Source organism: Phasianus colchicus, chromosome 9 (genome assembly GCF_987193195.1).
Source record: "Phasianus colchicus chromosome 9, bPhaCol1.hap1.1, whole genome shotgun sequence".
Lineage (NCBI taxonomy): Eukaryota > Metazoa > Chordata > Aves > Galliformes > Phasianidae > Phasianus > Phasianus colchicus.
In genome coordinates, this window is record NC_143444.1 from 18,851,290 (window position 1) to 18,864,283 (window position 12,994).

A 12,994-nucleotide genomic window follows, 5' to 3' on the forward strand; every position below is an offset into this window, starting at 1 on the left:
TTTCCTTCATGTTATCCTTTAATTATATCCCAAAACTCTGAACACGTGCCTGTGACACGGCTGAGACAGCTTGCCTGGCTTCTGTCTGAGCACCGAAGGGGAGCACAGCGTTGTGTGTGGGCAGTCCTCTCTAAGCTTCCCCTCTGTGACCAGGGGACACCTGCCAGTAAAAATGGCTGGAAGGAATGCCCATATTCCTCTCTTCCCATCTGTTCTGGTGAGGAGAGATTGCTGAGGCACCTGGGAGGGCAGCAGCATTGTTGTCATCACCAGAGCTGGTGCTGGGGATATCTCCTGTGGAGTGAGTTCTGGTGGAAAGCCGAAGTTACTTCCATAGGGAGCCAGAGATGTGGAGAGTCGGGTGAGGGCTGCCCTCAGCCAGGACAGCCTTGAATCAGGCAGGGGCATGAGGAAAATCACCTGGGAGGAAGTAAGGGTTTCTTATAGGGGGAGAGATGGAAAATTCCTATTGCTTCAGTCCCCTGCACAGAGGTGGAGCACGAAGCCGGTGTCCCTACTAGCTAGTTTGCCCTGCAGAGCTAGAAAATTCAGTACTTTAAAGGAAAGAAAGAACGCAACAAGCTCTCTTGACAAATGGTCCTGTAGAAGCACAAAGGGTGGTTTGGAATTGGCTGTGCTCATTTGTTCCAGATTGCATTTAGAAGTGCCTTCCTTTGTGGGAGACCTTCCATGTGCCGTTTGGGACAAACCACAGATCACAGAGGAGCAGACTGCTACAGGCGGGCACCACGGGGCTAGTAGCCATGCCACACTGCCAGGATCAGGTGCAGAAGCATGGGGAGATGCAGGTGTCTGAATTTTGTGGATGTGATTACGTGGTTACGAAGATCATTGTGCAGATAGGCTGGGAGACACTGTTACAGAAATGACTTATGCCCAAGTAACTGCTAGAACTCTCTGAAACAAAGCCAGGGCTTTGTCTCTGACAGGAATATTAAGGAGAAAAACATCGTGGCCTTCAGGCTGATAACCAGAATGACCACATACTGCTTCTGGGACAGATGGAGCTCTCCCCCAGTGCCTCCCACATGCCGGGATGGACCGACGAGCGCAGCACGGTGGTTACAGTTCTGAGGCCGGCTCCTTCAGTGGGAGAGCAGCCCCAGATGCGTACGGTGAACGGCGTGCTGCTGCCCGCTGCCCGCTGCCCTCGCCTCCAGGCCCCAGCGAGGCACCTGCGCAGCCGGTGTCACGAGGCACACAGAGCCTCCGAAGGTCGATGCCCGCCCGTTGATGCCGTGACGCCGGGTCCGGGCACGTGGCACCCCAAGCCCTAACGCTGTGGAACAGGAACAGTCCCGGCGACGACGCCCGGGACCGAGCTTCAGCCCGGACCGAGCCCCAGCGACCCGCCGAGCGCACCCGGGCGCGGCTCCTCAAAGCTGCGAGGGTCACGCCGCCGCCGCCCGCCGCCCAGGTAAGCGGCGCTCCGCGGGGGGCGGCCAATGGCGCGGTCCGGCCGCCTCCGCCAGCCAATGGGAGCGCGCTCGGCGGCGGCCCCATGGAAATGTGCCTGGTGGGGAGCCAATGGGGCGCGGCCGGGCCGCGGGCGGCGCTTTATCAGCTGCCAGGGCCGGCGGTGGCGGCAGCCGCGCGGAGCCGGGTCGCTCGGATCCTCCCGCGTCCCCGCGCAGCATGGCCGGGCTGGGCGGTGGCCCCGCCGCTTTCGGGCGCTGCACGCACGCCGTGGTGCGGGCGCTGCCCGAGTCGCTGTGCCGGCAGGCGCTGCGCAGCACGCCGGGCCCCGAGGTGGACTTCGCTCGCGCGGAGCGGGAGCATCAGCTGTATGTGGGCGTGCTGCGGGGCAAGCTGGGGCTGCAGGTGCTGGAGCTGCCGGCTGACGAGAGCCTTCCCGACTGCGTGTTCGTGGAGGACGCGGCCGTAGTCTGCGAAGAGACGGCGCTGCTCACCCGCCCGGGCGCGCCCAGCCGCAGGAAGGAGGTACGGTACGGTCGCGGTGCGGGAGCCCGAGCCGTGCCGGGGCGCGGCGGACACCGCCCGTCCCTGCTGCCGTCCCTGCTGAGGCGGCACCGCGGGGCTCCTCCCGGCCCCGCCGCCCCCCGGAGGCTCCGGCCCGCAGGTGCCCGGAGCGCGGCCGTGGTCAGCGCCGCGCTGCCCCTCTGCGAGCCATGACTCATCTCGGCCCTTCGCGGCCGCGTGGGCTCCCGGTGGCGGAGCCGCGTCCTTCGCGTGGGTCACCGCGAAGCGCTGTGGGTGTGCGGCGGCGCCGCCGCTCCTTTCGGCCCCGAACCCGTCTTCGTGGCGCGCCGGGCTGCGGCCGTGCTGCGGGCGGTGCTACAGGTGCCGGAGGGCCTCACCCGGTCCCTGCCCGGGGAACCGCTCCTTTGCGCTGGACCTGCCTGCAGCCCCTGCGTGGGCCCCCCGTGCTGAGCGGGTACAGCTACTCGGCCCGCCTCGGGCGTTCTCGGGACCTTCTATGCGTACTGCCCACCCGTAAGGTGGTCTGGCGGGCAGTGAAGTGCCACCCATCCACCCAGTTCCTCGAGGAGCAGAGTAGGAAGTCAAGCAGCTCGCCCATCTCCAGGCTGCAGGACTGCTGTGCTGACTGCTCGTCTCTCTGCTGGCAGGCTGTGGGGTGACCGTCTTTGTCTGCCCCCGTGCCTGTTCCTGGGGTGCCGCTGCTGTGGCCTTGTGATACACAGCCACTCACTGGCATGCCTGGGGCTGAGAGGCTTCCCTGGGCCACAGTGCAGTGTACAATGGTCTGTATGGCTCTGGGTCTTTGATGTGATGCTCTAGTAATAAAGTTCACCTGAATTTTGTCCAACAGTGAGTCAAAGATATTGCACAGCTCTTACACATATGCTTTTCCCTGTGCATACAGGTGTACCTGCTGCTTCAAACACACCTGGATGCTCTTAGAGGGAGTAGCACTAGAGCCAAGTGTGCATGCAGCCACATGCTGCTTCCAGGAGCTGTCAAGGCCCAAGAGGGCTTGTGCAGGTCTTCTGCTGTGAGTCAGTGATGTGTGCTGTGAGAGCCTTCAGCAGAAATGACTCCGTTATTGACTGCACTCTGTACTAATACAGAAGTGTCTCTGCAGAGTGATGTTGGCTCTGGCTGGTTATATTTGAGAGCCCAGAAGTGTTTGGGCAGTAAGGGGTGCTGGGTTATGTTATGCAGCGGGTGGAGGGAGGTAGGACACAGGCAACCAGAGCACCAGCAGAATGCAAGAGGCAGCATTTCTTTGTCCATTTCGAGGTTTTGTGTTCTGCCAACACAGAGGGAACACAAAGAGACAAGACAGGGCAGCAGAACTGAATGGGCTGCTGGCTGTAACTTTGCTGTATCATTTGAAGTGGTGTAAGGAAATTAAATATATATTAATAAGGAATAAAATGGTGTAGGGTACGCCTTGATACAGGGAATAGAGTTGTTTTCTCTTCAATGTCATTGGCTGTTCCGGTTCAGTAGAGGTAGTGGACAAAGACAAGTCAAGGCTGCAGGAGTAATGGGGGAGAGCTTGTGGTGCCTGAAAGAGGAGAAAGGCTGCAGGGCCCTCGAGTGAAGCACAGTTGAATGTGAGTGCCTGGTAGCATTAGCTCTCTCCTGGGGTTAACAGCAGCATGCTAAAAGCCACACATCAGTTTTATCTGGCTTATTGTAATTATTGGTGTTGTAAGACAGTTTCATTTTTTTTCCTCCCTTAACAAAAAAAAAAAAAATCATGATCTGATCTTTACTATGTAATTCTAAATATGTTAAATTCTTTTAAATCATAATTAGATGTTCCTCCAGCATATTCAAAAAAAGAAAATTAAAAGGATTGTGCTGGAAGGGTTGCATATGGTAACAATTTATCATTGAATTATGCAATTTATTGTCAATTTGAAAATTAGAGAAAATCTATTCTACTTCTGTTCTTGTTTGTTGGTTTTTTGTTTTGTTTTTGTTGGTTTTCTTGCTTGGCCCATGCCTGCTGGGACTGATATGTGGCTCCTTATTGATAGCGCTAACTACTTCCATGAAGTAGCAGTTCAGATGTGATATGAAATAAATCTACTGTGTTCAAATTTTATACTAGAAACAGCAGAACAGATTTACTTCTTTCCATGGGTGACTTCTCCAGGCACAGTCATAAATCAAGATAAGAGAAAAAGCTCTGAAGCATAATTTGAACCCTATTAGTTTCCTTAAATGATGGGGCAATCACTCCCATGAGCTTTCTATGAGTTGGGGGGAAAAAAAAAATTGAACAAACATCCTCTTAAAACTAACAATGCAGTGTAATGCTTGTCTGAACATGTAACTTAATTATTTAAAACAGTTTGCTCTCCAGGGAGCACTGCTACAGCAGTGCTTTGTGGAGAGATGGGGAGAAGATGGAAGGCAGCAGCATGCCATACACATCTGGGGCTGCCCTCCTGCTGAAGGAAAGCCTGGCTGACACACATGTTGAGGACAGCTCTGCAGAGGAACACAGTGGGTCTAGTGGGCAGCAGGCTGAATGTGAGCCTGCAGCATGTGCCCCTATGGTAGAGAAGGCCTACAGCATCCCAATGAGCCCTCCAAATGAGCAGAACCAGTAGGCTGAGGAAAGTGCTCTATTTAGCACTTGTTAGACAGCATTGATAGACCACGTTCAATCTTGGTTCCTCTTCTTAGTGTCAGGGAGAGATTGGCAACAGAACACACTCATTGGAAAGTTGCTCAGGGGCTGAAGCATAGCCTGAGGCAACAGGACCTGCTCCACTTGGAGAAGAGGTGGCTTAGGGGGCCTAAGAGCAACCCCCCAGTACCTACATGGGTTATCAAGAACAGAGGCAGGGTGTTTCATCATGTGTGGCAGGATGATGAGACAGTGGGTGTAAATTGAAGCATGATGGTTTAATGGGATAGTAAGAAGGCTTTTTTTTTGCAGTGGGGACAGCCAAGCAGTGAAATGAAGGCCTGGAAAAGCTGCTCTGCCATCATCTGTGGAGGCTTTCAAGACTTGTCTGGATAAAGCCCAGATCAGCATGGTCTATTCTGATAGTTGGTCCTGCTTTGAGAGGAGGTTGGCTCCTGGTCCAATTGATCCACTGCTAGAGAATCATAAGGACACAAACTCATAAAACTGATTTCTGCATGCTGCTTCTGAAGGACTTCACCAGTCCTCCAGCTGGTTAGCCAGCCTGGTGTGAGTGTGCATGGGGCTGCTTTAGTGCCTTGTCACTCACAGTCTCACTGGCTGTCAGAGGGAAGGAGGGTGGCTGCAATCCACATACAGTACCAGTTTCTCAAAGAGCGGTTTCTTATTCTTTTTATGTAACACAAGCATAACCCATGAATACTTCAAGAGAGTGGTTGACACACGCTTGGCTTAACCCAGTTAATATGAAGCCTGTCCACTGAGTACGTGTTCCTGCCCTGAACCTCCCGCTGTGCGGGAGAGCTGTTCCAGCTGGTGCTGCAACCAGGCAGGGCTCACTTGTCCCTTCTTTTACCTCCATGGGCTGTAGGTTACTTGCAGCTCCTGTGGTATGTTAATAGAAGGGCTTGTGTCCAGGCAGCTTGCCAACAGGCTTGTGGTAGGTCAGGCTCTGCAGCCTGATCGGAGCCATGGAAGATGAAGGATATGGGGATGCTCAAGGTGCATCCCAAAGACAGCAGCCTGGCTGAATATGCAGCTGGAGCAGTTCTGCTTCAGGCACATAGTGCCTCCTGATAAGCTGCCTGCCAGATGTGTGAACTGAGCTGCTCTGTCTCCATCCTCCCCATTTCATGTTGCCAAAAACCATAATGCAATATTTAAGAACCATTGCAGTGTGTTCTTTCACTGACTAGACTCCTTATTAAGAAGGCTTGTCATCAAATTACTGTAATGCTGTATGCAGCAGGAAAATTTCTGCAGCAATCTTTAATAGTACTGACTGAGCTTCCATGCTTTACAGATATAGTATAGGTTACCCCTCCAGCACCGTTGGATTCTTTACTGGTTGTCTGCTTGGGAAAAAAAAAAAAAAGAACAGCTGCTAGGCTGTTTGTTCTTGCTCCAAGTTATTGTAGAGTAAAAAAAAAAAGTTGAGCTCAACTTGGTCATGTTCAGTGAGTACTGGGAAACAGCCCAGTGTGTGTGTGTGTGTATATATATATATATATATATGGTTTTTTTTTTTAGTAAAGTAGAAAAATCGGTCATGCATTTAATGATTTGTTTGCAAGAAGCAGAGGCTTATTTCACAGCATTATGTTTCTGTGCTATCAACTTCTGAACTTATTTTAAAATTCATAGTTTCTGGGGACTTTGGGATTTAGTAAGAAGGCAAAAGCTCTTGAAGTAAGCCAGAGATGGATGGCTAATGTGGATAAGCCGGTGTTTTGTTTAGCTGTGTGCAGTCACCAACACGCTTGATGTTCAAGTTGAGTAACTCTAATGAAAACATTGTGATCAAGTTCCAGTACCTTTTGTCCAGGAAGTGTGTTCTCAATTGTTTGTTCTGCTGGTATAAGTTCTTTGTGTCACCTTCTGAATGCACCAGAATTAGATGTGTAGGTGAGCCCTGATCAGCACATTGCGCTTACTGTCTAAGTTGTCTTAATGTGCTTGGGATAGCACAAACAGAACTTGCACCATTTCAGCACTTATGCAGGCAGATGGAAATCCAAAAGCTCAGCAGAATAGACCCCCAGTAACATGGCTTCTTTTCAGCTGCTGCATAGGCAAGGAAAAGTAGTTGCTGCAGAAGTGATCGTGGTGAGCAATTCCTCCATTGGTGGTCAAGAAAGGAAATGCCCACCCAAGAGCCTCTTTTCTTCCCCAGAAAACCTCCTGGGGACAACCTGTGAAGCAGCATTGCTGCAGCATAGGAGGAGGGAGGACAGAGTATGAGTAGCAACAGAATATCTTTATTAAGTGCTATCATCTCAGCAAGCATTGGAAGAGCCTCCTGGTGACCCCTGAGCATCTCTCGGTTCTTCTTCCTACATCTACTTGCTGAGTGGCAGGGCTTTGGTCCTCGAGCTTGAATGCTGGTGCTGGCGGCAGTGCTTCTCAGCCCAGGTAGCTGAGGCTTCTGAGAAAGGCTGCTTCTCTGCAGGCAGGTAGAAAAAGCTGTCAGGGGTAAGGAGTTATATATTGCTCAGGCAGGTAAGGTTATATTGCTGCTGCTAAATGATAGACATCTCCTCTGTAGACCTAGATGGTTCTGTAGAATAATTGTTAATAGAAAAGCTTAGCTCAGGAGAAATGGATTCAAGGCTCTGCTAGCTCCTGAACTTAATTAGGCTATGGGGGTTTTATTTTATAGTACGTGCTAGTGCACGAGAGCCTATATCTGCTGACTAATCATTTAAAGCAGCATTTCTCTGCTCAACTGGCAAAGGCCTGTCTCATTTCCATGGAGGATTAGTGTTTTCTCCTCGCTAGAGAAGCAAGAGATAAATAAAATAAAACATACCACTTTAATTCATAGTTCTGTAAACTATCATAACAGACACTGGAGGCCTTGTTCATTTGCTCTGACCCCTTTGCATGCTTTTTTTGCACCTCACCTGTGATGTTACTGATTAACTTTGGTGTTCTGTCTAGAAAGTTTGGTAGGAACCTCAGGAGTACCTCTCTGCCATTGCTTGGTGCTTAAACCAGTTGGAGAGTAAACATAATCAGAAACCTTATGTGAAAGATGCTGAAAGTAAATTAGAAATGGTGTTCGGCACCCTTCTATTCAGACTATTTTTGCTTGAGTATCTTTCCCATTTTGCACGTGATCTTTTGGCCTCTTCTTTTCACCATGCTCTCGTTCTAACTTCAAAACCAGAATGAAAGTGTAAAAGATACTGTCTTTGATTGTCACAGCTATTTTTAGGTGTACTGAAAACAAATGTAGAAGTCCCAGTCAAATGAGGGTTGAGATGATTTTGCTGAATACCTAGGTTTTAGTTGTCTTCTGTAGAGATATTGTATGGAGAATGTTGAGAGTATATAACTGATAGAACCAAGTGTAATGATCTTCCTCAAAGTGCTTGTCACTTGGACAGGTGTGCTGGGGCTGGTGAAGCTTTCTGCTGCTCATCATTGTGCACAGAAGGCAACCAAGTGGCTTTCATCAGAATTTATATCAGTGCTTTCTTCAGTACGTTTTATTAGCTTTCATCAGTGTGTTGGTATTAGCATATACCTTAATTGAAAAGTAACCAGTAGAGAAGTTCTGTCTTAATATTATAATCTCCACTTTAATAGTACTTGAGGCAAGTTGGAAAAAAAACATTGGTGGTATCAAACAGGCCAACGTCAGGGGCCTACATAATTGGAGTCCCAGTAAATGCATGGAAGGAGTATTTTAGCCTCTTCAAGCAGTCTACTTCAAAAGCAGGTTGAATTGTTCTGTGGCCCTGCCCTTCCATCTGCTTTGTGGTTGGAGCATTGCCTTATGATTTGGGGAAATTCTGCTTTGGTCACAGAGTTCACTGCTGATGTAGCTCTGACCCTATATTAATAGGTCTGGCACTTTGGGCAAATGAGCCATGCCAAGAACTACATTCTTTCATTTTCAATTTTGCTACTGTGATCACAGATTTAATGAAAATACTGGGAAGTAGCTTCTAGTCAAATCAATATAACTGGACTGTATTCATTATAATTGGTTTCTATCTATAGAACTGTAAAACAGTCTCGCAGGACGGTCTAGGAGCAACTTAACTCTCCTGCTTTTCTAACAGAGGCAGCATTTAGACTTTGTTATTAAATTACTACATCTCAGCAATATCTGAAGTGCTGACCAAAAGATTCAAAATAATTTGGCCTTTAAGTGCCTGTTTTTAATCTCCTCTGGACACTTACTATTATTTTGCAAGCCTTGATGTCAGCTTTTGTACCTTTCTTAATCACTGCTCCTCCGGCTGTGATAAATAGTCCTTGGTGAGCTCACGGTTCAGTGCAAATGCTAAGTGCTTAAAGGTTCCGAATAACCCTAAGCATTTCCTTAGAAGAATGAAAAGCACCTTTTCTGCTGTTCTGATTTAGACAGATGGCTTGGAGCTACCTCGCTGCTTCCCCGAGAGAATTCTGACCAGACTGTCAAATTGAAGTTAAATCTTTCTGTTTGGCAACCATCTCACTTAAAGCTTCATAAAAACTAGTTTAACAGGGTTTAAAAGTGAGTTTGTGCCATCTCCAGTGTAAGCTGCTTGATGGGTTTTTCAGTCCTGCTCTCCCTGCAGCACCCCACACACCCTGCAAAGGAGGGCATTCATATGGAAGCCGCAGTGCTCTCTTGCTCATGGGAGGATCTGCCAGCACCTCCTGAGTGGTGAAGTGTGTGGAGGCTCTGCTGCTGTCTGCTGAGATGTTGTGTTATGGAGAGACTGATCCCTGGCTGAGCTTCCTGGGCTCCCCAGTAGCACTGTGTCAGGACATGCATGCAGGAAGGAGAGCAGATCTCCATCTCCCCCTCTGCCTCTCACAATCTGCCTTTTGCAAATTCAGTTCCAATTTGCTGATAATATGTGTGAAGCATCTGGTCTGCAGCTCATGTAGTTGCCTGTCATTTTGATAAAGCTTGAAGAGCTTCTGGCTAATTGTAAAACATACTTACTGCCGATGTGGAAGCATCCATGTGGCAAAGGTAAGAAGCTCTGGTTTGGTCAAGTGGGATATTGGAAGTAACAAATTGAGCTGCCCTTGTAAAAAACAAACAACTCAGTGCTTCCAGTTGTCCCACCCGGAGAGCTCCCTGGGGCATACAGTGCATCGGCAAGCACAGCTGGTCTAAACATTGGCTTTTTAAATTAAAATAAGCACATCTTAATTTCTGCCAATGTTGTTACTGTTCTCTTACTGCTTTTTTTTTTTTTGGACTGATTCTGGGTAGTTGGTGTGGTACTCAATCTTGGCCACAGATGTGGCTTGCACTTGTTGTTCCATTCATATGGAGCATCCAGTGAGTTTTGTGGTACAAATTAGTCTAAGGACATGTTGTCAATGCTTCTGCGTTGTTCAGTTTTCAGAGGATTTCTTGTCTTTATCATAAGTCTCCTAGTAAGTAGTACTGGATCAGAAATGCAGACTGGGTTTTTAGATGTCTAACCTGAAACGTGAGTCACCTGTGCAAAGCAAGAATCTTCATTGCCCAGAAGTTTTGTCAGAGCACAGCGAATTCTGTATAGCAGCCAGTGCTTTTGGAAGGCTTGCATGTGTTAGTGCCTGCAGAGAGTGTGTTCCTATTATGAGAGTGATTATTATGGCTGGCATAACTTCTGAGCATTAATTGGTTAAGCATTGTATTTAAGTACAGAGGCACTTCCTCTATTCAGTCAAGGTGTATGCTGTGAGAAAGCTTCACTCTGTTGGTCTGTGATCTGGCCAGCACTAAGCACTGGTCAGCCTCGTTTCTGGGATGAGAATGATGAGACCACAGCACCAGCTGACAACTTTTCTTGCTACTTCTTTTGTAGTAGTATTAGCATTTGTTTTAAAGAAAACAAATGAAACAAATATAATGTTTCATGGCTGAGGTGTACCCAACTCAGGTCTTGCATTCATCCAAGGTGACTGATCAAAAACAAGTTAGTTGCTCTGTTACTTTTCTGTTACCTTGAGTCAACAGCAAAAACAAATACATACATCAAAAATAGTTTGTTTGAGACTTGCAGAATTCATTTTCACTTCAGTAGAAAGGCAGTGCTTGGCACTGTCTTCAAAAAATAATTGTGATAATTTGTTTCTGGAAGGGTTACATGTGTTAATAGTAAAGGAGCTGGCTCTCTGCATCTGTCTCTGAATGCTAGCTGAAGTTCTCTGGCAAGATCAAATCCTCTTTCTCAGCTCAGCCCCAGCTGGCCACCATAGCAAGCTTAAACAAGACCTGCCACACAATTGGATGTTAATAGCAGTGTTGTGATATTTTTCTGGATTTGTCTTTTCTTCTCTGGGAAAAAGTGTAACATGACAGCTGTCTTTTTTCCTCCCATGCCCCACAGAATGATCTTCTTGGCCAGGAGTCCTGCATATACCTCCTTCTCTGCACTGCTGTGTGGTTGGTGTCCTTTGTGTTGCGGTCCAGCAGTTATGGAGATGGTCATCTCCGTGCAAACCCATGTGTTCAGCTAACTGGAAAAGTTAGTGGTTTAGAGATGGAGCCAGGCTTTGGCGTGTCCAGAAGTAGCACACTGATTTTTTTTAAGTGTACCTTAAATGTTTAGCAGTAAATTCCTTACCTTTGTAATATACCTCTTTGTAAAGGTAAGAGACATTCACTAGTCCTACAGGAGATCATTTTCCAGATAATTCAAGTAATTTGGAGAGTTTCACCTACCCGGTTGTCTGAACATGTGATATCTGTGGTTGGAATGGTAAGGATGATGGCTCTCATGCATGCATTTCATGTTCTTCCAGCGATGACTGCACAGAGAAGTGGAGCTGTGGCTATTGCTAGCCACTAGGCTTTCCTGAGGTTTAATGCTAGTTCTTGGCTCTTTAAAAGATGTGAAAAGATGCAAGTACTAGTGCCTATGCTCACAAGGTGTGGTAGGTAGAGCTGAAGTGAGCAGTGTTGTTTGGAGGCAAGTACAAAGTGTGTAAAGATGCTGATGGAGAAAGATATGAATTGGATAACTATTTTTTTCCAGATTTCCTTGACCGCAGGGTGTTGCATTAGGATATTCCTTCTTAGATGAGCACTGCCAAAGCTTTTTTAAAAACTGTATACATGCAGTATTACTGTTGTTTTTCTTAAATGGATTTTAGATTAATTATTCACCTGAAATGCTGTTTGAAGTTCTAGCTGCCTATCTTGGAAACACAGCATAAGCGGTACAGGTGGGCAAGAAGATCTTGCTGCAATACAGGGTAGTGTGAAGTAAGGCTAATTAAATAAATGCCTTTTGTCCAGAAAAGCTATTTTAGGCAAGAGCAGGGGAGAAATAGAAGAGCTATTTATTGCAAATGGTACAGTAAAAATAAAATGGGAATGATAGTACAGAACTTGATGACATCCAGAGAAATACCCAGGCAGCAGACTCAAGCAGAAGGAAATACTTTGTCATGCAGTGCACAACTGAGCTGTCAGCTTCATTGCCAGGATGTTGTGGGGTCCAAAAGTACAGCTGGGTACAAGTTTACAAAAGAGATCCTTCAATAGCTGTTCAGCACTTTGATCCAGATGCAATATCTGGCTTTGAATATGTGTACACTGCCTCTTACAATAAGTGAGGCAAAATTATACCAAGACAAAATCACTCTATACTTGTTCTCTTTGTTATTCTTTCCTTAAGCTGCCAGCACTGACTGCTGCTGGAGTCGGGCTACTTGGATATCCAGGTCTCTGTGACCCACTTAAGCAGCTGATGTATTATGAATAAGCTATAATACTGATAGCTCTTTACCAGCCTCATAATGAGTCACTCACTGTGATCCTGAAGGTCACGAGTGGTCCAAGAGCTGCACTTGGGGAGGCTCTGCTTTGCTGTGGATATCTTGTCAGTGTTTCTGCCCTGCTGGGCTGTAGAAACCTTCATTCAGGCTTAATTAGGGTGTCAGGTGGCACAAGGTGGGCCACTGAAGCACCACAAATGAATTTCTAAGGTCAGATGTTAATTTTTTTCTTCTCTGCTTCCATATATCTATCCTAGCACAGAAACTAGAAAATGGAACGGCTCCACTATTAAGAAAAGCTGAGATATTTTATGTCAACAGTATGAAAGGATTTTTTTTCCTCCTTCTAGCAAGTCAGATTAACCCTAGAAACCCTAGAAACAGAGCACACTTTGTTACACAGATTTCTCATTGGGAAATGTTGTTTCTAGCTTTTCCACATCAGCTGTGAAAACATATTGCCATCCAAGCTTTGCAAAATGATTCTTAGAAAGGCCAAGCAATGAATACTTGGCATACAGAGGTTTGATATATTGAGAGCCAGGCTTAGTGCTGTGGAAGAGAGTGTCCTTGAGGAGGTTTGGCAGAAAGGTGTTGTGGGAAGGGCGGTCTCTCGCAGCCCCTGAGGTCAACATTGTCGTGGGGAAGCTGATGGCTATT

General features: G+C 47.4%; 1 protein-coding gene across 1 annotated transcript in view; it reads left to right on the top strand.

The window, feature by feature from the left end:
• Nucleotides 1-1,597: 1,597 nt before the first annotated feature.
• Nucleotides 1,598-12,994, top strand: part of DDAH1 (dimethylarginine dimethylaminohydrolase 1) — a 51,007-nt gene continuing 39,610 nt past the window's right edge. Inside the window, exon 1 of the mRNA XM_031614704.2 lies at nt 1,598-1,962. Coding sequence (XP_031470564.1) covers nt 1,657-1,962 — 306 coding nt within the window. The 5' untranslated portion in view covers nt 1,598-1,656. The remainder of the gene's footprint in view (nt 1,963-12,994) is intronic.